Genomic DNA, 26,983 nt, shown 5'->3' with positions numbered 1-26,983 from the left:
GGCTCTGCAAGTTTATACTTTATAAAAAGACATCCGAAGGCGTTTGGACTGTACAGATGGAAAAGACCTTCTATTGCATGTTAAATGTTGTAACGTTTTTCCCAGCAAGACTCAGTCGTCGTCAGACAGCTCCAAGTCCTCCACCACATCCTCGTCTCCTTCGGCCAGCTCGATGAGAGCAGACGACGACAGGGGTTGAGGGGTCTTTGACGCCTTCGCGTCTCCTTTGTCCTCCTCTTCCTCATCTAGAACGCACACAAAGATTGAAAATGAAAGTGCAAAAATACCTAATACCTGGAAGGTGACTGACGGGGGGGAAAAAAAACAAAAACAAAACTTTCTACATCGCAATTGAAATGATCAACTATCCACATTCCAACAAAATGCCGAATTATTAAAACAAAAGTTTTTTTAATGTGACATTCCATGGAGGACTTGAAAAAAAAAAAGCTATAATAATGCAACAATAGGGCAAAATCATAGAAAAATAAAGCATTTAGAGTTAAAGAATATGAAATGCAGTGTAGGCATCAAGTAAAAATATTTCTCCCTGAGAAATGAGACAAAATTACAAAACAAAGTGATATTAGAATAAAGGAAAACATATTTCATAAATGAGGTCAAAATTAGTATTTTTTTCTCTTCTTTCTTACAAGACTAAGATGTGATAAAGTTGTGTTCATCGTTATACACTCACCTGAATCTCCATCGCTCATGTCAGAACCCTCTTCAAGAACTTCATCATCAGCATCATCAAGTGACCCCTGGCTGCCCTTTTTATCTAGACAAACAGGGAGAGGGGGAGGGCGAGTGAGGGGAGAGAGACACAGCGAGAAAGAGGGAGAGAGACAGTGAGAGAGAGCATTACAAGCAGATAAAAACATTTTTTCCCCTCCTCTGTTGACTTTCCCCAAGTTCACGTCGCTACACGGCTGACGTGCTTTGAGACACCTCGATGTGGGCCAACTATCAGAGGCAGCTGCAAAGAGCGCGCCGTGCCTTTCCCCCTCCTCCTGGAGACGGAACCCAAAGTCGATTACAGCCGCCGCCCGCGCCGCACAAACACCCGTGACAGTTTACTACTGGCAATTTCAGGCGTCTTGGGCTCACAGCCTAAATATAGCAAATGGAGATTGCAGGCAGGTTTCATAGGGACACTTGTGATGGAAGTTCGCTGCATGCTCGTGCGTGGAATAGCCAAAGGGACGACTGGGGTTCACATGCTTTGAAGTCGCGCGCGCGCACACACGCACAGGCAATCGCGCGCGCGCGCACACACACACACACACACACCACACACACACACACACACACACACACACAGGTGGGCGCACCTTAAATTGAGATGCATCATACATGGATAAAATTACAGTCAATTCCAACTCAATCTGACCATTAAAGGGACTTCCTCTAAGGTTGCCCCAAAATGACCTGGAGGACTTCTAAACCTCCGCCCCAACTCTATCCCACCACACACACAAACACAACATCATTAGCCGTTCCTGCATGTTCCAGGGCTGTCGCGTCAACAAAGACGCTTCTGAAAACTTGAGACTGGACAACGGGGTTTGTATTTGTGTGGCGTCATCTGTGTGTGCGTGCGAGCGCCAATGAAAGCAAGAGAGGAAGCCGCCACCTCTGGCTGTTCCAGTGGTCTGGTTTGAATTAGGAACTCCCGCAGGCAGCCGAGCCCGTACTTCCTGTCGACGGAGGTCAGTTTGTGTTTGTACTGGGCAGAGGGAAAGAGCAACCGAAAGGAGGGAAAGAGGGAGGAGGGTGGGTGGCTGCACGTGTGTTTGCGGAACTCTCCCGACAATGAAGTCCAGATGCATTAAAGGGGGAAGGGAGGGGTTGTTGGTTGTGAGGGTAGAAAAATCCCACTGCCGACTCCGTGACCTCGTAGAGAGGGCTCCCCCAGACTTTCTTGTAAATGTCCCAATGGTAAAACTGAAAAAGCTAGACATGACCAGTAGACGCCTGCTCCAAAAGGACAAGGCACAAAACAGCTAATGGGGGAAATAACACGAAAACATTTTTTGGCCACTCTTAAGTTGAGTTTTTACAGGCTGATTTACTTCAAATAACACTAAAATTAAATCAAACAAATGTAAAAATCAAATCAAATAAAAAATAGACTCTAGGACCAAAACCAGACTTGAGCTGAGATCACCTCTTGAAACTTCTTGCTTCCTGTGTATGACGTAGCAAAACACCGCCTCCCAGAGGCCAAAATGGGTAACATACAAGAGGACTTCAAAGGTTGAATAGAATCTGTTCTTGAATATTGCCTAACAAATCCATTTTCTCATTTATCACCAACAAAACATTTAATCACCATACTTTCATTTGCAAAATATTTGGAAGTGCTACTTATGATGTACACAAACATACACTTGACTAAATTACAGTTCATTGTCCCTTGTTTCTTCAATTTCTTGTTCATGTGTAATGCCAGGTGCATTGACAGTAACATTAAAACGAAAAAGAAAAATAGTGTTAAATTCAAAACACAATCCAGCATTGTCCATGGTTTTCTTGATAAAATCCAAACGCATGTCAAATAGGACAGAATTATGGAAGAATCTGCATTTGTGTCATCTTCACTTATTGAAATGAACACGAAATTGAAAAAACAAGGGTGGTCTGTTTTTTTCATGATTCAATGTTAAATAAATCTCCATTAAATACTTTACAGTAATATTTATTGTGTGGGAAGGTGGAACATGTTGGTGGAAAGGTCAAAAAGAGCCCAGTTCAAATTTCAGCTCATGACAAGTGCTCTGTGACTGACTAAATGAAAGACCCCCCGGTCCAAGAGGTCTAGTACCCTGTAAACCTCACAGATCATATATATTTTTTTAAATATTAACACTAATTGTAGGAAATGCACTGCTATAATAACGTGCAATTTTAAAATCAATCAATTTTTTTCTTCTAATTTTGTCAGTGAGAATGCATGTGGCAGCTATATGACTTACTTTGGTACAAATATAGCAAAAACAGGCCCCCCCCCCCAAAAAAAAGAAAAAAAACCCAACATCTTACAGTATAACGGATGCAATGTCAGTTTTTTTTTCCCGTGACTTTTGAGGCTTTTTTTTAAAACCCGGATTCAGCGCAGCTTCTGAACTGTCAGACTGTTTTTGCGTTTCTAAACGATCCACATCCTTACCTTTGATTTTGAGTCCGGTGTCGTCGTCATCATTGTCAGAGTCACTTTCAAACAAACCCTTAAACTCCTTCTTGTCCTCTGCTTTCTTCTCATGGATCTTCTTTCGCTTAATTTCTGGAAAGTTCAGGTCCTCCATCTTTACAAAAGAGAAAACAGTGTTGGTGGTCTTTACATTTCTGTCCTGAATAGAATGAGTGTTTCCTGCGTGATGTGATAACACTGGGCAGTGCTGTCACTCATAAAGTCAAATCCTTAATTGATGAGTGAGATGTTGTCTTTGGTTGAAGATTTACCCTTTCTTTGCCAGAAATCTCCAACTGAATCTCCTTCTCTCTCAACTTCTTCCAGTGGCTGTAGTATTTGCTAAGAGGCGGGCCCTCCTTTTCAATCGCCTTCTCCCACTCCACCTGAGGAGGATGCAGGGATTAAAAAAAAAATAATAAAAATAACGGAAGTTTACGTCAGTGTTTCTTATAAGAATAATCTACAAAGAGGATACTGGGACTTAAAGACATAGAAGAACCTCAAAGTTCAGCCACAATCAGTGCTGTGATGTTGGTCAAACTTGGAAACAAAATTTCTCATTGAAATAATTTTTATTCGGAATATTTGTTTCTGTATGTACCTGTTAAAAAGGAGAGAAATTCCCTTAATTTCAAACTCACTAGTGGTGCAAGGGATCATCTTTGATCCGTGATCCATATGGATGATTCTTCGTCGTCTGGGACACACACGGTCCGCAGAGTGGTTAGCAGTCATGGCTAGTGTACTATATAGCTTTGCACCGCTTGATGCGGGCCTGCCAAAAACAAGCTTGAGTGGCTTTCTCATGTGCAGAGCTGTGCAGCCATGACTCCCGAGCCCTTGCAAGCGATGTCTAAAGAGAAGGAAGGGTGTAGCCTGGGTGAGCCCCGTCTATGTACAACCCACGGTGCCCAGGTCTGTGTCAAAATTAAGCGTATGACCGGGAAGTATGTTTGAAGTGCCAATAATCATCCCGCAGCTAGTTCGTTAGTTCGCTGGCATCTTAATCGAAGGACGAGCAGAGTGATCCACCGTTACAATTTAGCTATGTGGGCTGGCCGTTGCTGGGTAAGCACGGTGAGGCAAACTCAGTGGTGGTGTTTCGTCCACAAACTTGTCGTGCAATAGGGAAAATCCTCTCTTTTTTTTTTTGAAAGTTTCTGAACGAATTAGTTAATGAAATGATTCATTTTTTGAGGGGTTATTTGAAAAGTAAAAATAAGAAATGTAAAATAAAATTTTACATACTACTTCATCTACAACAATTGGTATTGTCTAGTATTATTACTGCATTACTGATTTGCAATTCAATTTCATATGAAAACTTGAGTGTTTTCTTGTTTGAACTTCAGTGCAATAAATCTCATTAACCAACCCGACATTTACACATAGATTTGAGTTGTTCATTTGACATACATGCATCTTTGAGGCCGATAAGGCTTATAAGGGAGCACATCACATTCATTTATATTCATTGTACAGTGCTACCTCTACTTATAAACATCTTTAGTAACAAAAAATTCAGGTTACAAAACACCTCCTCGTGAAAACATTATCTCTCATCCCGAAGGAAAATTCAGGATACCAAATGCAAAAATAAGCTCTGCTATTTGCAGCTCCCAAATCCCGCTTGGAATTGATTACATGTTTTTACATGTAAAAAGCATTCCTATTTACAAAACATTCACATTACGAAACAAGTTCTGTAACAAATTATTGTCATAAGTAAAGGTACCACAGTATATATATTTATATAAATACTATACATAAGCAGGGAAGTGATTCACAACTGTGGGAATTTACTTTATTTTTTTTCAGTTGAGGTCAGCTGTGCCAAAAGAGAACTGCAGCGTAATGTCAGTCATTCTGAATTGAGGGCAAATAACCAATGAGCTGCGCTGCACAAGTGGGGGAGGGACTGGAGTGAACAATGTAGTGATGAAGTGAACAAGAACTGAATGTACTCTCAGCCACGTGTGATTTGTTTGTTGAACTTTGTAATTTGCCAAGGGCATACTAGTAGGTATGCAGTGAACTGTTCTGCCATGATTGATTCATGCAGACGTTAACTGTGAGCAAGTACGATGAAAGATTTGTTTGTGCAAGGAACAATATTATGTAGTGAATGTACTCATGAGTACATGAGCGTTTATCAAACGAATTCCATAACTGATACTGTAGGTCGTGGCCCGGGCTAACTACGCCCGTCCCCGGCACTGTTAATATGCAAGGCGTAGGTAGAAATTCAGATAATGTAGGTCCAAGACAAAAAAAAAGGAGGAAAGGGGCTTAGTTGGCAGAAGAAGAAGAGGCGTGCATAGACCCTACGACTGTGTGTAGGAACTTTGAATTTTGGGACTATGACAGGAAAAGCTCAGGAGTTAGTTGACATGATGATGAGGAGAAAGGTTGATGTATTGTGCATCCAACAGAGCAAGTGGAAAGGGAGTAAGGCTGGAAGCTGAGGAGCAGGGTTTGAATTATTTTATCATGAAGTAGATGGGAAGAGAAATGGAGTAGGTTCATTTTAAAGGAAGAGCTGGCTAAGAATGTCTTGGAGGTCAAAAGAGTATCAGATCGAGTGACGACGCTGAATTTTGAAATTGAGGGTATTGTGTATAAAGTGATTAGCGGCTAAGCCCCACAGGTAGGATGTGACCTCGACTTGAAAGAGAAATTCTGGAATGAACTCGACGAAGTAGTCCTGTGCAACCCAGAGAGAGTTGTGATTGGTGCAGATTTCAATGGACATGTTGGCGAAGGAAAGAGGGGTGATGAAGAAGTGATGGGTAAGTACGGCATCCAGGAAAGGAACTTTCAGGGACAGATGGTGGTGGACTTTGCAAAAACGATGGAGATGGCTGCAGTGAACACTTATTTCCAGAAGAGGGAGGAACATATACTGACCTACAAGAGCGGAGGTAGAAGCACGCAGGTGGATTATATTTTGTGCAGACAATGTAATCTTAAGGAGGTTACTGATTGTAATGTAGTGGTAGGGGAGAGTGTAGCTCGACAACATAGGATGGTAGTGTGTAGGATGACTCTGGTCGCGGGTCGTAAGATTATGAAGACAAAGGTAGAGCAGAGAATCAGGTGGTGGAAGTTGAGAAAGAAAGAATGTTGTATGGTCTTTCGGAAAGAGGTGAGACAAGCTGTAGATGGACAGGAAACGCTCCTGGAAGACTGGAATACTACTGCCAAGGTACTCTGAGAGGCAGTCACGAGAGTACTTGGGGTGCCTTCTGGTAGGAAAGGGGAGATGGAGACTTGGTGGTGGAACCCCAAAATACAGCAATTCATCCAAGGAAAGAGATTAGCGAAGAAGAAGTGGGACACTGAGAAGACTGAGGAGAGGCAAAGGGAATACATTGAGATGCGACATAGGGCAAAGGTAGAGGTGGTGAAAGCTAAACAAGAGGCGTATGACGACACGTACACAAGGTTGGATACGGAAGAAGGAGAAAAGGATCTCTCCAGGTTGGCCAGACAGAGGGATAGCGACAGGAAGGATGTGCAGCAAAAAAAGGTGATTAAGTATAGCGATGGAAATATGTTGACTGGTGCCAGTAGTGTGCTAAGTCGACTGAAATAGTATTTTGAGAAGTTGATGAATGAAGAAAATGGGAGAGAAGGTAGAGTAGAAGAGGCAAGCGTGAATGACCAGGATTTGGCAATGATTAATAAGGGGGAAGTAATAAAGACACTGAACAGAATGAAAAATGGAAAGGCAGTTGGTCCTGATGACATACCATTGGAGGTATGGAAGCAATTTGGAGAGGTGGCTGTGGAGTTTTAGTCAATAGAATACTAGCGGGAGAGAAGATGCCAGAAGAATGGAGGAAGTGTGCTAGTCCCCATTTTTTAAGAACAAAGGTGATGTTCTGAGCTGTGGAAACTTTAGAGGAATAAAGATGATGAGCCACACAATAAAGTTATTGGAAAGCGTAGTGGAGGCTCGACTCAAGACAGAAGTATCTGTGAGCAACAGTATGGTTTCATGCCTAGAAAGTACCACAGATGCACTATTTACCTTGAGGATGCAAGTGGAAACGTACAGAGAAGGTCAGAAGGAGCTACACTGTGTCTTTGTGGATCTAGAGAAAGCCTATGACAGAGTACCAAGAGAGGAACTGTGGTACTGCACGCGTGGGTCTGGTGTGGCGGGGAAATATGTTAGAATAGCACATGACATGTATGAGGGCGGCAGAACAGCGGTGAGATGTGCCGTAGGTGTGACAGAAGACTTTAAGGTGGAGGTAGGACTGCATCAGGGATCCGCGCTGAGTCCCTTCCTGTTTGTGGTAGTAATGGATAGGCTGACAGATGAGGTTAGACTAGAATCGCCTTGGACTATGATGTCCGCAGATGATATTGTGATGTGCAGAGAAAGCAGGGAGCAGGCAGAGGAACAATTAGAAAGATGGAGGCACGCACTGGAAAGGAGAGGAATGAAGATTAGCTTAAGTAAAACAGAATATGTGCGCAAGAATGTGACGGGCAGAGCAGGAGGAGTGAAGTTCCTGGGAGAAGAGATAGCAAGGGTGGACGACTTCAAATACTTGGGGTCAACAATACAGAGCAATGGAGAGTGTGGTCAGGAAGTGAAGAAACGGGTTCAAGCGGCGTGGAACAGTTGGTGGAAAGTGTCTGGTGTTCTATGCGAGAAAAGAGTCTCCGCTAGGATGAAGGGCAAAGTTTATAAAACAGTGGTGAGGCCGGACTAGACTGTGGCACTGAAGAAACAACAAGAAGCAGAACTGGAGGTAGCAGAAATGAAGATGCTGAGGTTCTTGCTTGGAGTGAACAGGTTGGATAGGATTAGAAATGAGCTCATTAGAGGGACAGCCAAAGTTGGATGTTTTGGAGAAAAGGTTAGAGAGAGCAGACTTAGATGGTTTGGACATGTTCAGAGGCGAGAGAGTGAGTATATTGGTAGAAGGGTGATGAGGATGGAGCTGCCAGGCAAAAGAGTGTGAGGAAGACCAAAGAAAATATTGATGGATGTTGTGAGGGAGGACATGAGGAAAATGGGGGTTAGAGAGGAAGATGCACGAGATGAGCTTAGATGGAAAAAGATGACACACTGTGGCGACCCTTAATGGGACAAGCCGAAAGGAAAAGAAGTACTACTCATGAGTGACTTTAACCGTTCGTCCTCACGGGGACTGTTTAGGAATAATAATGGCAAGGTGAGCAACTGGTTAGCACATCTGCCTCACACTTCTGGGGATCTGGGTTGAAATCCGACCCCGCCTATAGGAGTTTGCATGTTCTCCTCGTGCCTGTGGGAGTTTTCCGGAGGGACTCCGGTTTCCTCCCACATCCCAAAAACATGTGCAGTGGGTTGATTAAAGATGCTAAATTCCCCATAGGTGTGAATGTAATATAAGATATGAATCATAGCAGTTCTCAAGACACAAAGTGACGCTTTACACTAATCAGATGCCAGAAAGGTGGGTGATGCCAAATGGCAGTGTCTAAGATGCTGTCCACCCTGTTGAAATGTAGACAAGCAAGACTGTTCGCAGCCTGTGTGGATGTAAAAGGTACAGAGAAGAATATGCGCAGTAGCACCTATTTTCACAAGTCACCACCGAAGCTGGGTGTTCGAAAGCTTGCTGAGGGAGGGACACAAAGGTGACAACTTGGCTTCAGGTTTTTTTGCGGGGTGGAGGGGAAGGGGGGAATGTTCTTCCCTAGTTCAGAATACATAACTACACCTAGTTCTTCGGTGAATGTGTTGAGTGAATCTGAACGTCAGGCTGGAATCATGAACTGAATGGTGAAGCATTCGAACAATGATGAGGGAAAAAAAAGTGAACTGAACAATTGGGTGAATAAATCCTTTTAAGTGATTCTATTGATTCAGTATAATTTTTTCCCCATCAGCTGGTTAACTGCTAACAAATGTATTATCATATAAATAGCTACATTTTGCTATTTATGTAATACATTGGTTACCCATTCATAAACCGATTCCACTGTGCGGGTTACATTCCAGTCCAATCCCGCAATATGGTGAAATCCGTGATCTAGAAATACCCTATTTACATACACAATAGCACGTTTTGTTCGCAATTAAGAAATGCTTTTTGAAAAGTGTATAAACTTACATAAAATAATACAAATAATATCTTGAAAGAGAGCAACAGTAATTGATAATCCAAAAATATTGTACATTGTAAAAAAATGTATACTAAAAAATGGCATATAATGTGAGCACAAAAAACTTTTGTAATGATGGGGTGTTTAAGTCACTATCCATATTCCTATAATTGCATTTTAGGATGTTTTTCACTCACGGTGTGTGTATAACGGGAGAGGGTTTTAGGTCTTTTATTAAACTTTGAGTTGGTGTTTTCTTATTTAAATAGCCATATCTGACATTTTGAGGTTAGGTTGTTGAGTTTGATTTAAAGAGAAAAAGTGTTTTACATAATAAATTGTAGGAGAAAGTTCTGTTTGTTGTTTCTTTTTATTCTGATTTGAAAAATTATCAGAACCATGACTCAAATCCTTCATACAATCCGTACTGTGGGATTGTTGATCGGATGCACCCCTAACAATAACAACTATAATGTAGAAAAACAAACACCAATTTAATGTAATGTAAAATGTGAAAAAGAAAAACATACAATGTTCAATGTTAATGTTACGAAACTTTGTAACTCAACATAAAAGAAGTGTGTGTGGGAATTTTCACAAAAATGTAAAGGCCTGAGTACCCTAACAATGCAAGGGGAGGGGGGGAGGGAAGCAAAAGTAGAAAGCTATCACACCCTGCTGCAAAAAAAACAAACAAAAAAACAATTCAAAACAGAATCAATGTCCGACAATCTGTAAGATCCGACAAAAGTACTCTGAGACTACTCGAGTCGATTCTGCTAAAAAGGTGAGTGTCTTCACTTGAACTTTTGGCGGACATTTTTTGTTATTCACATACTCATCTTGTGTGAGCTCTCCTTTGACAAAAAGTGAAGCAAAAAGCCACAAAAGGAAAGAAGGTTTGGTTCTGGTTGAAGAGATCTAGTGAGGTGCAAATGCAGAATTAGTTTCAGAATTTTAAACACTAGGACTAACATTTAGGGTGTCCACAAAACGTCAACTTCTGAATTTACCCTTGTATGCAAACAAACAAAACAGACACCAGCTTTGAATCATTAATTATGTTGGCTCTCAGCCCAGGTGGGGTGACACAGCAGCAGAGGGTACATGGGGGGCAGGAGGGGGCCGTGGCCTTTTGCACAGCAGCAGCAGGGTGACATCCCCTTTCCTGTGCCTGCAGGGACATCTTCACTCCTGCTCTGTTGCCAGGAAGTAGACACCACGGTGACAAAATCCAATCAGACAGCAGCGGCGGCGCCGATACCGCTGCAGGAGCCAAACTGTCCGTTCGTTTAGCACAGTGATGCGTTTGCATATCTTTTTTGCCCGTCTCCTTATAAACACCAAGACTATTTATTTTCAGAACTACCTTGACCCGGCTGATTACTGCTGACATTCAAAAATAATGTAATGGTGGAATATGAGTTATCATAAATCTGGCACTATGCTCCCTGATTAACTAGGCTGCCATGATATATATACCATATCGTGTATTAGATATCTAAAAATAATAGTCTGATTATTCTGATATAGATGCGCCTTATAAGTTTGGTGAATGCATAAAAAGGTGCACCTCGCAGAGAACTGAGGTGAAACATCTGCACACGGAGGTCAAATTGCTAATGAGTGACTTTTTTGCTGCATGTACTGTGAGCTGTCTGCAAGCTCATAGTGACCTTTATGTCTCAACATATACAGTAAGTCCCTTGAAAACGAAATCCTATTTGGAGCAAACTGGAGACTTTCCTGACCTCACAGTGGGGAAAAGACAAGAAATCTGTCTCAATGGTCAAAGTGTTTAGAATTTGTAGTTCAACCAAACTTTTTGGGTGACAAATTTGCTCCAGTTGTAACGACAGTATTTTTGGACTTTGGACCTTCATGTGTGGCATCAGCATGTCACACTGAGTGCCTCAAGAGGCTTAATTTCAGCCAGAAGTAAAAGATAAAAGGCAACTTGTGTCTCCATGTCACAACAGTCTGATGATCCACCATATGACAGAAATTATGCTTCCGTTTAACTTTTTTTTAAGTTGGTTTCTCATTTGGTTTTTTTTCCCCACTTGAATGGACTCAGCGTTTGTGAACAAAGGACTCATTTACGATTTTCTGAAACTGATGTCAAGCACTACATTTGTGACGTTTGACGAGCTTCTTGCGCTAGCTGCCATATACTTCACTTTGTCATCAAAAGGTAAAGCGTTGTTGTCTCTGTATGTAAATTTCTCATATTACACTACATTAAAGGTTGATTTCATAAATGAAAAAAATAGATGGGTTACTCATTCGATTAGTAATGCCTGGCTACTCTTAATTAATGTTAGAATGTGACTAAATTCTTTGGCTGTATATTCAATAAAGGTTTTATGATGGCAAAGTTTTGGACTCAGAAACAAACTCCCAAAAATACTGATCTAATTTTGATATTGTGTTTGGAAAGTTGATCAAATTGTAGTCACAATAGATTCTGGTCAAACAGAGGTACCACTGCACTTTGAATGATTTTGAGCAGATAAAGCAACTAATCATTCTTGTAAAAAAAAAATTCTGTTGGTTGATATTCACCTGTGCAAATTCATATGGAGAGAGTTGTCTTAAAATTATTAGGTAGGTCCGTAGATTATTGGATTATTGGATTCCCATAAAAAAATGTTAATGTTAATGTGTGTGTGAATATCTTGAATCCTACATTTGATTTGGCTCTAAAAAAATAAATGCACGTAGCTGCTGATTCGAAAATGCACCTTTAACCAAACATAAGCAGAATGGAGTACTTACAAATGATAAATCATGATAAATGTACACAAAATTAAAACACGTAAATCGCAGACACATTTGTGGATCTGTAAAACGTGTAAGTCGCTGATATATTTGTAGATTTAAAAAAATGGGTGAATCACATGAATCAATGTGTGTAAATTGGAGATATAATTTTTGACATGAAAAACGCATGTCCAGTGCAAAAATATTTGTGAATTTTAAAAAACACATGGAAAGCGTGGGTATATTTGTGGATCCGAAAAACGGGCAAATCGGGGATATATACGTAAATAATTTTGACAATGCTCTTGCCATACATTTAACATTTTAAAAATGTCAATATTTAAAAGCTGCACTGATATAGGTTTATCAGAAAAAATAACAATGACAACACCAATAATATTAAGATATTTTTCGCTCCCTATGGTCTGCACTTACCACAGCGCTGGCATCAGCCACTCCGAAGGGTGCATTTTGTCGCCTTGCTGTGATGTGGTTGCTGTTCTCCTGCACCTTCTCAAGCAGCTGGCGCACCGCCTTGCAGTAATTGGCCACTTTGCATTCTTTCAGGAACGCTTTCAGCTGGAGATGGACGAGGGTTGAGGGAGAAAGCACTTGAACACAGTTGGTAGGGACAGTTTTAAATGAAATGTAGCTCCAGAGTACCAGCATATTTATTAGTTTACATTATTTCAAATAAAATGAATGCATCTCCTACTAATAAAAAAATAGTACAAAATTGTCAGACTATTATCACAGTGTATTCCAATGGACATCTTGGACATTTTCATATTTCCCTAATGGCCCCATCACACCATGACGTTCTGGCCAGCGTCCTATAGCGTTTGAGGAAACGTTGGTAGTCGCCCATGGTCACCGGGATAGCCCCAGAGTAGCGTTGTTTCCACGCCAGTGAACGTCAATGGTCGCTGGGAATCGGCGGAGAACGCCGGTCCGGAAAAAAAAGCTTTGAACATGCACAAAAGTTCTCACAGAGACCAGCGTTCATCAACGTTTAATTTTAAACGCTGCAGAACGTTCAAGAACATCCGTGGAACGTTTTACTAAGGTCGCCGAGCGTTGCACGCGTTTGCCTATCGTTAGTCAGTCGTAACCCTAGCTTTACTTGGTTGTTACTTAATCGTTTGTTTTGCAGTGAACGACTCACAGGCAACCTGTCAACGCCCACTGAACCCCTAACACATGCAGAGTGTAACCAAAGTGAAACAAACGTCGTTTGGTGTCCATTGAGCGTCATTCGAGCGTTTCCCGCACTTCCATGCATATGGGTATATAAACCGATGCTTGGTAAAAGCAAGGTCCATTTAATATTAAGCTATAGTAGAGAGCACCTACAATGGAAGATCCAGAAAGCAGCAGTTTGTTTTCGGAGAAAAACTCCACCAGACTATCCTCAACAGCCCGGTCCAGGATCCTCCAATCCTTTCTCTGCTTCTTTTGTCTCTTTGTCGGACCGTCCTCACTGGGGTTTGCAAGGCGTTTAGGGTCCCCAGGGGGTGTCGCATGGTGCGTGACTTCGCGGACGTGCTCTTCCTCCTGCTGTTGTTTTTCCTCCAAACACATTGCTCGTGATGAAAGAGGCTTAGCTTTCTTACTAGCAGCGCTAGTTGCTGAAGTCCGCGCCCTAACTTTTTTTCTTCTCGCCGGCACGATGCTCACTGTTCTAACTCACAACAACAGCTGAAGTAACTGTGAACTTTCCAATGTTTTAGTGCCGGTTCCACTGTAAATATTCCACGCTAGCAAAATGCTTTTCTGTTGTTATTCACCCATTGGTCACACGCTCAACACACTCGTCTTACATTGACAAATCGCTCGTTGCGCCCCAATGACGCGTTTGCACACGCTAACGGAATTTTAGGGGTATCTTATTTGGTCGCTGTTACACGCTTTTCGTGTGTTAGACACGCTTTACGTGCGTTAGACACACTTTAAGTCATGCGTTAGAGGCACGTTAATCACACGCCACATGTGTGATCCGCGTTTGAGAACGCTGAAAAATAGAACGATTGATATGTTCAGAGGACGTTGACCAGAACATCATGGTGTGACGGAGCCTAAATACATCAAAGCATAATAACATTGTCATTCCGCTAAATAGAATACAGCTGCATGTCAATAAATTAGAACGTATTCGCAAACTGGAAACTGTACGTTTACTTGAAGAGAGTGCAGCACATAAGCGGAAGACACAGCGAGACTGTAACGATGACCACAACAACAACAATTACAATACGTATGTTACCTGGAGGACAGTGGGCAGGGCGAGCTCTGGGAAGCTGATGGAGCTCGCCTGTGTGTGGAAATATTCCAGCATAAGGTCATAAAGTTGGTCGATCAAACCATCCTAAAACAAAGTTGCATGCAACATTAGACATCGCTCTCTCCTGCAAGGAAATGGTGTACAAAACAAAGAGGCAAGCAAAAGCTTGAAGCTCGCCATGTCAACCAGGAAAACTGCAAATGGAAGATAGGTTTGACATTCACACACTACACCATGTGTGCATTCAGTAGAATAAAATTTTATTGGGAAAAAATATGTATTTCAACAAAAATGGAATGTACCTTTGTAAACAGTATTGTCAGGGATTATGAGTAATCAGATATGAAAACACCAAAGGCACACACACACACACACACACCACACACACACACACAACACACACACACACACAACACACACACACACACACAGACAGAGCGAGAGAGAGAGTGAGTAAAGGTGGTGGTGAAACATTTACATTGCTCAAGTACATGTTGATGTACAAATTTAAGATTCAAATTAAATTTGCCCCATTTGTTTGCTTTTACTATTTTTCCACGTGCACATGAGGCGTGCTTCAAGCTGTCCCACATGAATGGTATCCTCCTTTTTCAGGAAAATAATTGACTGAAATCATTCTGTTTCACTTAATTTTTCACCATGACCAACTTCAAATGCTAATCCCAAATGCATCCTGCAGGAAAATATTAACTATGAGACTTTATTTTTTCATTGGGCACTTCTGAATTTGAAGTTAGTTTATTCTGTGTTGTGACATGATCCCTACCATTGCTCTGCCATTTAAGACATTTAACAATAACATTGGTAAATTAGATAATTAAAAGAATTAAATTTAATTAAAAGAAGAAGAAAAATAAAAGTGACTAAAGTATCACAATGGCAAAATACAAAAGACCAGTGCAGTAAAAAAATCTTTATCTGATGAGCAAAAATGTTGCTTGAATATTCGAGTAGCAACGGATAATGTCCTCTCCAGAAGTGGGTAGAGTAGCTAAATATTAGTCTCAATTAAGAGTACTGTTACTTGTTACATAAATTGGATTGGCGCAAACAGCGGCTAATGCTGAAGTTGAAGTCATAGTATCATGCATGATATAGTTGATAAAAAAGCTAAAATTAAAGGTCAACTGACACGTAAAATATAATTTTTAGTATGTTTTTAATAAAAAAAAAGTCAGCCGGAATGGACCCATCTGTTTTTCCCCACCACACGTCAGGATGTTGTAGTATATGGATTTTTGTATCTCCCGCCATGAAAATCCTCTCGAGGCATTTGCGTTGGAGAAGAACCAGGAAGTGAAGTTTTTTGCAGTACCGGGGTTGAGTGTTTATATTGGCTCATACCTAGTGTACCGGCAAAAATTACTTGTTTTTTTTCATCGTGTTAGCCAAAATGTCAGATCGTTGTATTGCTGGATTTTGCTTGAACACTCGGGAGAATGGATCTCCACTCTTCACACTTTTCCAAAAGACCCAGTTCGTCATGAAAAATGGATTGCACAGGTGCAAAGGATGAAAGCTTCGTGGGTTCCAAATGACATGTAGCTGTGTATAGAGCTATTAAAAAAAATAATAGTTGAGGGGAACAACGACATAATCCTTCTCTCACAACGTAACAAAAGATCTGCATCATAATAACTTAATAAAGTACGTAAGTCAGGGGTGCTAAATATGTCAATGCGTGCGGGCCAGCATTGTTCATCGCCGGCCTGCCCAGCGTGTGGTCGCCGCCACTGGGACCGGCCTTAGCCACAACACGGAGGTGGATTTCGACGGGGGGGTGGTTTGGCCACGTGCGGGAGGAGAAAGGAGCCCCCCCACCACTGGACATTGGTGTCTGGGCAACCTTGAAATAGTTACTTTGCCCGGCATGGGTCCTCCTGAGTACACTTCAGACTCTCATCCATACTGTCGGGAGTCTGCTGTTTGTTAGAAGTGATCCGCATATCATCAAAATATGGCTTGAAACGATAGGGTAATATTGCCCTGGTCCATTCACTAGATTGTGAGATATTCCCTTCTTCGAAAAGAGCTTCCGTGTCAGAAGGGGTGTCGGAAAAATCCGAAAATCTCTCTTGTTCCTCTCCCATAGGAGATGCCACTACGTGCTTTCGATGGCGAATGTGCCAGTATGACATCTGCAAATGACGTTGCAGGCAATACGGCCGCCACTGGGATGTCGAGTGAGACTTCCGCAACTTTGCGTATTAATGACACGCTCTCCGCTCATTTTTTTTCTTCTAAACATTGAAGTGAATATTATATGTAGTTTTCATCAAAATATCCATTTTAAAATGTCTATATGGCTGTCAGTTGACCTTTAAGTAGAGTGTGGCATCAAGATCATTGTATCAGAGTGCTATTACTTCTTGACAGCAGAAGCATCAGGAATTGTTTTTTCTGCTCAACTCCAGTTACTTGTCCAAAGCAGGTCCCGAGTACAGAGGCTGAACATTAGGCAACAGCATTGTCGGATTAGTCCTCCACATAGTAATATTCACAATTACTGTACATCTGTGGATGGTGGGTGTGTTTAACCCCTCCCCAAGGAATAACTCATCAGATACATAAATGGCCCATTTTGAGTTCAAAATGGTGGTTTTCACCGAAAGGCAACTGATTTGGATGTATGACACATTCAGGAAGAGATGTTAGATTATCATGAGTGCGTGTCAGGTGGGAAAAATGGCCATTACAAACTGTGCATGCAATAATCCCAGAGGGCCCTTCTTTAATCCTCTTGGCTGCGGCACTGAGCATTGTGACTTAGGGGCAGTTTTAGAGGCCTCGAAGGCAGGCTTTAGAGTTCATGCTTAATCCCCTTATGCGTGCAAACGCACACTTAGCACACAGTGTCAAGTGTGTAACGTGAAAACAACATCACAAAGCAATCATTCATCAGATCAGCTGCTCTTTCTCGGTGCAATGAAAATCAGACGGACATGTCGTAACTGTGATCATCTGTGCCTTTCAATTTACACAGTCACAATCAATTTTATACTGTACAGCACACTAGTCCTTGTGAAATGATTTGAACTTGAAATATATTCTTTAAAAAGATAGTTCAGAAAATGACAAAAAAAAATCTGATAAAATTAGAACAAAGACAGCTGGGATAGGCTCCAGCAAGCCCGGGACCCTAGTGAGGATAAGCAGTACAGAAAATGGATGGACAGATGTTCGAAAAAAAGGGTGCAAAAAAAAAAAATATTGTAAAATGTGTGTATTAGTATTGATACCTTATATGCTTTCTCCATCAGGTTTATTTTGTTCAGCTTCAGGATGACTGCAAAGTTGATTGGCTTCTTACTCATTCGTCCTGGTTTTTTGTTGAAGTCCACTTGCTGGAAGATCTGTGAAGGAAATAACGAACTGTGGGTGGCAGCTTCAAAACCATTATATAAACGAAAGCCATTGTAGGCATGTTTGGATGGTTCTTAGTGTCTACCAGTATACTGAACTCGTCAAATGATGTAATAAATTACTCCAGATAGCTGTAGGGGTAGGCAGGCATTTTTTTGGGTCAATGTTTTTGCCTGTTTATGTTTCAGATTCAAGTCAGAGTCAGATAAGAAATAAATTTGATTTTAATTATTTTTCGTGAAAGAAATCAGCGGGTACAATGGACTGTTGTATTTGTTGTTTTGGGCCTTTTGTTGCCTATGTTTAGGTGTAAAACAAAATCTTTTGTCTGAACTGCAATTGTTGTGGCCTTAGTTGTTCATAGGAGTGGGGAGAGAGGCGAGCACCTTCCATGTCATGGAGCAGTTCCCCTCGTCGTGTCATAACATGTTGGAGTGTCAGTACTAAGCAGTGTTTAAAGTGCCATTTCACTTGGTGATGCTTTTAAGTCTGAGCTTTGGAGCAACAAGGGCAAATAACTTCAGCAGCATTAGCTGAAAATGAGAGTCATATCACAGGGAGGATATGGTTGTTATGTTAAGCAAGGTTGAAGGGAAATGAACGTAACCACAAACGTGTCTTGAGAGCTGGGACAACGAGTGTAGTGAATGTAGAATGTTCACCTGTAGCAAAGCACTTCAGTTTGGGTACCTGACATGCTAACCTCTTTCACAGAAAGCGATAACATTAACATGGCAAGAAGAAGTTGAGTCTTGGGTGTTAAACTTAACACCCTGATCCTGGTATGGTGAAACTCCCTAAAAGGCAAGCGTCGTCGCGGGAGGCAAAATTGCATCGTCAAAACTAAACAGTTAGGCATGCCACAGTATTAAATGCATTGCTAAAGAACAAGTATGTCTTACAATAAATAACTGATTAGAGTTGGGTAGAAAAAAAAAAGTGTGATCCTACAAACTTTAATAGCACATAAACATGAATGGCTGTAAAATCATGGGTGAGCAATGGATACGAGAAGATTTTTATTTTGGGTGTGCGCATTTTAATCGAGAGCATATTACACAAGAATTTACAGTAGTAATATGTAAGTAAACGTGTCACTAGGATTTGAATTAAAAATGCCACTGAAAATTTTACGTTTTATTTTTGTATACAGTACATATTTTGACTACATTTCAAAATTCACATTGTTATTTCAAAGTGATCACATTTTCAATAGCTGTATTTAAGTTTAACTTAACACATTTGGCATATTTAAAAAAAAACAAAAAAAAAAAAAACAAAAAAAAAAAACCCAACCTTTCAAAATCCAAACGCAAAATTTTCATCTCCTGAGATTCAACTGGCTAAAATTCGCTGCCTGAAATTCAACGTCTAAATTCAGTGTAAAACAAGCAGGGTTACTTCAGGTCACAGACATTAGCAAAGGATGTCAGAACCCAACACCCAGCCAATGCAGTTACGCTTTCTTAGTATGTGATGTCACGTGACTAACATGTCATGTGACTATTTCAGTGTATTGGTACCACAAGTTTTAAAATACTAAATACTTGTCTTAGTGAACATTCACTTTCGACAACACCAAAAATATTCAAGTACAATTGGAAAAGATAGACTTAAGCCAACTAAGTCATAATTAAGACAATGACACTTTAATACTACAAGAACAAAGTAATAAATGTACTCGATTTAAGTTGTAAAGAACAAGAAGGAAAAAAGGTCATTTCACAACACTGGTAGGGATGTGATAATTTTCGGATGAACCTGCATTAAATTCAGGATCTTGGCCCATTACACTTTACTAAGATCATAAATTTAATTTCCTCTTGAGTTATTAAAACTAGACGGCACGATGCCAAATTGGTTAGCACATCCACCTCACAGTTCTGAGGATGGGGTTCAAATCTGTGCCCCGGGCTTCCTATGTGGAGTTTGGAGGTTTCTATGGATGCTCTGGCTTCTTCCTACATTCCAAAACATCCTTTTTCGGTTAACTGATGACTTTTAATTGTCCTTACGTGTGAGTTTATATGCTATACCAACAAGATCAGAGTTTAGTTAGTCGTTCCAAAAATGAAGAGTTTGGTTCATTGTTCAAAATTCAAAAAATTTAAATAATAAACAAAAATCAACTAGTTCAAACAATATGTTGCTGATGGCCTATACCCTTTAAAACATAGGCAATTCATTTCCCCATTGTTGCTACACACTCAGTCCACCAAAGCAACTGGCTGCAACTTCCACCCGACAAACTTGTTGCAATGGGGAACCAAAACAAACCTGTTGTCCTTAAAGTGCAACCAAAAACACGCAACACAGTACGACAGAAACGACAGTGAAAGGACATTAATAACTTTGCATTCTTCACATCTCTTGGTGACCATATTAAAACAATTCATCTACTGTTACAATACTAAACAATATAAATTCCATAATATCACAGTGTGATTGCACAGTAAATTAACTTAAGCATTCTGACACAAATCATATTTTTCCTGGTAATCCATTTCTACAATTATGTACTGCATTATAAAAGAAATATTTCAGTCCCATTTTCACAGCGTCCCTGGACGTATCTCGTGTACTCACGCAGCTGCCACGTGCTTGGATAATTTCATTCTGAAGACCCAAATAGGAAACGGCACCAGACATACATTCTATTAACACGTCGAAACACGTCCCCCTGTTGGTCAATTTTAATACTACAGTTGATTAATTTTATATTCCAGAACACCAACCTCACAGCAGACCCTGTAATGTGACGATTGCGCATGCGTACATCGCTCAAACTGAATATCGTGTACCCCTACTCATGAGGCACATTCTTAGGCTAAGAGAAAACATTCCATCCAGCAAGAATATTTCATCCACATGCTATAGCTATTTTTGCTGATGGTGCACAAGTTAAAATGTGCTGTGTATGTGTTTGAAGCTATTTTGGACACCCGCTTATCATTGTGTGGTGCCGTGCGCCTGTGTGGTCGTTAATGCGCTCAGTGTGTGCAAAGCAGAGCAACGGCGCTTTGCGCTGCTGTCTCTATAAACAGAGGATGTGGTGGCGGTCTGAAGAGGGGAAATGGGGGGGAAGTGGGACAGCACGAGCCAACAACCCTGATGCATGAATGCACACTCACATAAGCGCACACACACACACTGCTGATGCTACAGCTTCAACTTATACTCCCCTGTAGAGAGGAAAGAACACACACAGACACACCGGAGGTGGGGGGCTACTGACACTGCTGCTCTAATTAAATCAGTAGCAGTGTACCTCAGATTACCTTTAACAAGAACCAAAGTAAATGAGAACAATCAGAGGAAAAAAAAGAGTGTGTCACGGTTTTTGATGTTGGGATGGTAGAGGGGGGTAAGTTAGCCAAATGGGACATAACCTACACCTGAGTGTACTGGGAACGATGGGGTAGGGAGAAGGGCACCGACAGACAAGGATGGGTTCTGCACATTGTGTTTAGACCAGAGTGTGAACCACAACCATGACTTTTTCGCTTCTGCCAAACTACCACCACACACAAATCAAAACAACTCCTGTAGGGAAGAGGTTGACATTACTAGTAACAAAACCACACTCCTCTCACAAAATGCACACGCACAACACCTAACCCTGTGAGGAAGTCAGTTAGCGATGTACCATTTGAAATACAACAAGGCTCTCGCTCTTACAAACTAATACAACACATAAAAACTCCCTTGAGAATGGAAAATACATTTACTAACAAATGGTATACTTCCACATTAAACAGGCATCATAAGACTCCGGCACATCAATCTTACCATTGTCTCTCTTCATAATAAAGACAAATTATTAAGAAGTATGTATGTGTGTGTGTTGGGGAAAACCAGTACTGTACTCGTATATTATTGCAGACCATCCATCCATTTTCTTTGCCGCTTATCCTCACCAGGGTCCCGGTGCATGCTGGAGCCTATCCCAGCTGTCAACGGCAGGAGGCAAGGTACAGCTTGAACTGGTTGCCAGCCAATCGCAGGGCACATTGGGACAAACAGCTGCACTCACAATCACACCTATGGGCAATTTAGAGTGTCCAATTAAGGTTGCATGTTTTTGGAATGCGGGAGGAAACCGGAGTGCCCAGAGGAAACCCAGGCAGGCACGGGGAGAACATGCAAACTCCACACAGGTGGGTCCGGGATAGAACCCGGAACCTCAGAACTGTGAGGCGAACGCTTTACCACCTGATCCACCATGCTGCCTATTGCAGACCATATTTGTACAAATAGAGATGAAAGTGGACTTTCGTGAAAATTCCTGAAAATACAAATGCGAGCACTAGGGGGGGTCTGTTCCATAACCCCTGGGAATTTTTTTTAAAAAATGGATAGCTGTGGTGCATTCTGGCGATATCTGTGAACAAAATTCAGACAAAAATTGAAAGTAAAATTTCTAAGTCCTGACCAAAAAAAAAAATTGGGCAGAAGCTCCCCAAGGGCCAAGCCCAGATTTTTTTTGCCCCCCATGCCCCTATCACTGGATAGCACAAAATCACATTTGTCATTAAAATATGCCACCTTATCTCAAGACAAATGAATTAAGTGAACTATTCAGTAAAAAGACATCTAAAATTTTCCTTTTCCCTACATTATGCATATTATAGTATAGATATAGAATATACAGGAAAATATATCCTACAATTTCTATACCGTACAGCAAAACATGTTAAGTTGATCTGTAGTCATTACTATTAACATTTAGGTCTCAAACTCAAACGCATATTCGGTCAATGTTGTCAACTAATAACTGGATTAATTTTAGGCAATTTTTCTCAATTTTCCAGAGCAATTTTCATGAAAATGTAAAAATCCGGAATTCCGAGAAAATCTGGAGGACTTTCATCACTGTACAAAACATCAATATTCACCTCAACAAACAGTAGTCACCCTTTTTGTATATATTAATCTTGGAAGGTCAAAAGCATGAAATACTGGTTTTAAAATAAAGAATAAATCAGGAAGACTGGAGAAAAATAAAAAAGGGGAAATTTTGATCATGTAAACTTTTGACACGAACAATTGATGCATTACACCGACATGGAGTCTTACCTCAATGAGGAAAGGGAGAACTGGAACAAATGTATTGGTACTGCTTGATAGCAGGGTGAGGGCTCTGCAACAATGCATCCTCAGAGGATAATACCTTGCTGTCGGTACCAACCTGTTGAGGGACAGAAGATCGAGATCACTGTCGCCACCTCCTGTTGGTTAAATGTAGAGCAGCAGTCTTGGACATTACTGTGATAAAGTACTTACTTGATGGTACCAGTGATGACTTGGCACAGTGGATAGATAAGAGGGTGGAGGACATCACTGGGGTGCAGAGTGCTGAGGACACGACACCACAGGTATACACAGTGGATGTACTGCCAGTTGTACACTGATTGGTATGTTTCCTAAGAGACACACGTACAAGGACAGATTCATGGTTGCAGTTACATACACGATATGCAACATGTTCATGAGTACAAAGTGTCACAAAATGGTGTCAATGTCAATAACTGTGGTAGTCTTCATCTATGTTGGATTCAAAAATATCGATATATGTAGGTATCATAATCCCAAAACCGATTAAAAATAATGACTGTACCCAGTGTAAAAAAAATTATACTTAAAAAAGAAAAAAGGGGGCTGAGGGTAAATTAAAAAAATAAATAAATAAAACAAAGACATATTTTATTCTTTGTAGAATCAAATTATATTTTCCAGGAAGGTTGTAATATGATATTCAAGTCAAAGGTAAAAAGAAAGTCAGATTTGAACAAATGAATTCTTGAAATGAAATCTTCGAGTGGTAGGCAGAGTACACTCTGAACTGGTCGCCAGCCAATGGCAGGTCACATACAGTAAACAATCATTCGTACTCACATTCACACACAAAATTTTCAGTCGCCAATAAACCTACCATGCATGTATTTGAGATGTGCAAGGAAAACCGCATTGACCGAATAAAAACCAACAGAGGCACGAGGCCAGGTTGTGATTTGAACCCCACTCTTCAGATCTGTGAGGCACCATTTTGGCTGAATTCAAATTCAGTTCTTCAAATTCAAGCATGAACTCACGATTTTTGTTTCTTCTTTCATCATGCCTTTTCTGGAATTGACTTCATTCAGGTAAACACTTTTAGGACTGTCTAATCTAGAGTGGAAAAGATTTGTTGGATTAAAAAAACTACGCTGATGGAAAATGTTTTGATGTAGCTGATGTGACTTCAGCGTGGCGCAAAAACAAAGTAAAGGTCGCTCTTAACTCCGCACCTCGTTTATTTAGTATTACATTGCAAATACTCTTTTGCTTCTCCAGTCTACCTCCATTTGTTTATGATGTGAAACAAACCTTTTTCTTCATGGTCATAGCACTCCTGAGCTGGATGGCAAGCTGTCGGATGTAGACAAAAGCATGCTGGTAAGTGGCCTGCGTGTCTATGGCGTACATTTCTGTTAACGTGCGCTGCATGAAGTTGATCATTGGCAGCACATTGGGAGACGTGAACTTGCAGTTTCGCACATAGGCAATGTACATTTGCTGGGGAGAGACAAAGTTACGTTTACTTCTTTAAGATAATCCATGATGAAGCAATGTCTTACCTTTTATGTCACTCACCTTCAGAATTGATACAAGATAAGTTTCTTGCTTGTGTCTGCAGATGTTGTTGAGTGCCAGAAATGCAAGGACCCGACCTGTCTCCTCTCCTGTGCTCCATTGCTTCAACAATTGCTGAACAGAGCAGATGTGGTGTGGGGAATACTGAATATACGACAACAACGATTGTAATTCTTGCAATGACGGTGTTGAGGGCTTTCATTTGCTTCAAGAGATTAATTATAAAGTATCTCCATCCTACATTCATCTAGCCATCAACCTTACCTTAACCAGGTGTCTGCATTGCTTGGGAAGACAAAGAAAATAAGGTACAAGCTGGTTGGCGTGTCGCAGGACAGCGCAGATGACTGTGGCCTCTGTTAAACAGGATAACAACTGTGGATAGAGAGCATCAGCAAAATATAAACACAAAAGTGTTTTAGTAAAGTGATAAAGAAAAAAAACGTATCACAGAAGAGGCAATCAACTACTCCTCTGTAAGATGCATCACGCAAATAATGGCGTTAAGTGAACCTGAATGAAACCGCTGAGATACATCTTGATGTCTATATGAGTCTTCTGCCATTTATTACTTGTGTGTGGGAGCACTAACCTAAAAAACAACAGCAACAGAGGAAAGTCATTGACTTATTTCCATTGAGAGGGAAGTAGACAGACAGTAGTAGAATTGGGCAGATATGAGACGCCCAGCCTACCGTTTCTGGTTTCTATCTGCTTTTAAATTCAGAATCCGCTGGAAGGCGCCGTAAATGTCTTGGATGCAGAATAGGACCAAGGAATTAAAGACTGCAGAAAAGAGTGAGGGAATGTGTTGGATGTTTGTGATGTCACACTGATATAAGCAAATCAGGGCCAGTTAAAGATAACACAACGGACCCCCGCATTTTTTGCCATTCATCATTAGAAAATTCACGTTCACTGCTTTTTTTTTTGGGGGGGGGGGGGGATAGCTTAGTTTTTAAACTACATATCTAGGCAAGTCCATTTTTTTAGCATTAAAGAATTACTATGGCACCATTTGGTGAAATCATGACGTTAGTGTTAGGTTTAATTTTGTTTTTAAGTGTTTTACTATGCATTTCAGAAATATATCCTGTTCTGTTGCTGGTCCTTCAGTTTACTTATGTCAACTTTTGCCCTATAAATGACCTCGCTCACTTATTCTGCTCGCCTGTTACATGGGCCTCATCCAACAAATTATTTATCCAATCACATTCTCGCTATGCCAATGCATTTAAGATACTTTCATGGTCTTGCAGACAGTACTCATAAAACTAACTTTAAATTCACATAACACAACAGTAGAGTTGCTACATGGTAGAGTACATAGGAGTATATCATTTGAAAAAGTACAGGTGGAGGGAATACTTCACACGAGTGAATTGTAGCAAATGTGAAGTTGTATTACATGCATTGTTACAAGTCTGTTTTATAAGATCCGACTGACAGTGAGACCTGGAAGGAGTCTTGAGTGTGATTTGTGATTGGATCTGTGAGTTGGGGAATGGGGTGACTGCGAAGGAGGAAGTCCTTGCGCGTCTGTGAGATGAAGGCAAGAATGAAACACTAGTCTTTGGCGATGTTCATTTAGTTTCACAATAAAAGAGGTTACTGATCAACCACTGCTCTTTTTAGTTTTGTCATCTCAGCAGAAGCTACATTGCTACAGCTACATTAATCAGTGTTACAGTAAGGCAAATGGTGAAATTGCTGACAGCTAACAGGAAGATTTAGGCTGCTCATCAGGTAGCATAAGTGAATGCCTTTTCTGATGGGTGTTCTTCATTCATTACACTTGTATTTATTATATTATATTGGATCATTATCTATTGGCAGATGAAATGAAGTGTCCTACCTGAACTGTCATCCACCTTGTATCGGCATTCGATATCTCCTTCACCCTTAGTTGTAGCAACAGCAGCCTTGAAAGCCTGGGTGATATCTCTGATGAGACGCAGAGTAGGTTCCTTTTTTAGAGACGCTCTCCAGTCTTGGATCATTTTTTCAGTGACATTGATGGCATTGTCTTTCTTTGATTTCTTAGACCCTTTTTGAGGCTGCTCTTTCTCCTCATCGCTGGCCTCCTGCACTCAAAGAATGATTTTGTTGTAGATTTGGAATAACTCAAGTATGAATCATAAACACACACACACTTTCAGTCTCACCTCCAGCATGGATGGCAGTTTGTGGTACTTTTGCTCATCCTCATCCTCAGAGCTATCAGTGTCATCAAAATTCAAGAGTTTCTGATCGTTATCCTGCAGGAACTTGTAAAACTCTGGATCTTTATTTTTCAATCTTGACAGTTGGTCCTTGTGCTGGGATGCTTTACCCTGCTTTCTTTCAACCCTAAGTAGAGAACAAATCATTGTTTCAGTTGAAAGATTCAAATGTATAAATTTAAATCCATTAGAATTATTACATTACTTATTAAGCTGTTTTGTTTTGGCCTTTTTCTTCAGTCCATTTTGCTCGGGGTTTTCGTCTGGAATCTCATCGTCATTTGAATCCCAACCTGACTGGAGGAACTCATCTAAACTGAGGTCCTCTAGTTTCCTAGAACAAACATATATTTATAAATCAACTAGGTTGACCTAGGAAGAATAGTATCAGACACC

General features: G+C 40.8%; 1 protein-coding gene across 3 annotated transcripts in view; it reads right to left on the bottom strand.

Annotated features, from left to right (window-relative positions):
• noc2l (NOC2-like nucleolar associated transcriptional repressor) overlaps positions 1–26,983 on the bottom strand; it is a 28,059-nt gene continuing 1,076 nt past the window's right edge. For all 3 annotated transcript variants that reach the window (XM_061801598.1, XM_061801614.1, XM_061801605.1), the window contains exons 2-18: positions 26,793–26,921; positions 26,531–26,714; positions 26,221–26,449; positions 25,061–25,151; positions 24,879–24,957; positions 24,630–24,740; positions 24,366–24,479; positions 24,099–24,287; positions 23,016–23,155; positions 22,809–22,920; positions 17,609–17,722; positions 14,331–14,432; positions 12,503–12,646; positions 3,466–3,579; positions 3,173–3,308; positions 698–781; positions 1–245 (exon numbers count right to left, since the gene is read on the bottom strand). In XM_061801598.1, coding sequence (XP_061657582.1) covers positions 112–245; positions 698–781; positions 3,173–3,308; positions 3,466–3,579; positions 12,503–12,646; positions 14,331–14,432; positions 17,609–17,722; positions 22,809–22,920; positions 23,016–23,155; positions 24,099–24,287; positions 24,366–24,479; positions 24,630–24,740; positions 24,879–24,957; positions 25,061–25,151; positions 26,221–26,449; positions 26,531–26,714; positions 26,793–26,921 — 2,206 coding nt within the window. In that variant the 3' untranslated portion in view covers positions 1–111. The remainder of the gene's footprint in view (positions 246–697; positions 782–3,172; positions 3,309–3,465; positions 3,580–12,502; positions 12,647–14,330; positions 14,433–17,608; positions 17,723–22,808; positions 22,921–23,015; positions 23,156–24,098; positions 24,288–24,365; positions 24,480–24,629; positions 24,741–24,878; positions 24,958–25,060; positions 25,152–26,220; positions 26,450–26,530; positions 26,715–26,792; positions 26,922–26,983) is intronic.

Source organism: Syngnathoides biaculeatus, chromosome 2 (genome assembly GCF_019802595.1).
Source record: "Syngnathoides biaculeatus isolate LvHL_M chromosome 2, ASM1980259v1, whole genome shotgun sequence".
Taxonomy (NCBI): domain Eukaryota; kingdom Metazoa; phylum Chordata; class Actinopteri; order Syngnathiformes; family Syngnathidae; genus Syngnathoides; species Syngnathoides biaculeatus.
Note: the sequence above shows the minus strand (reverse complement) of the source record. Positions and strands in the feature narration are given on the sequence as shown.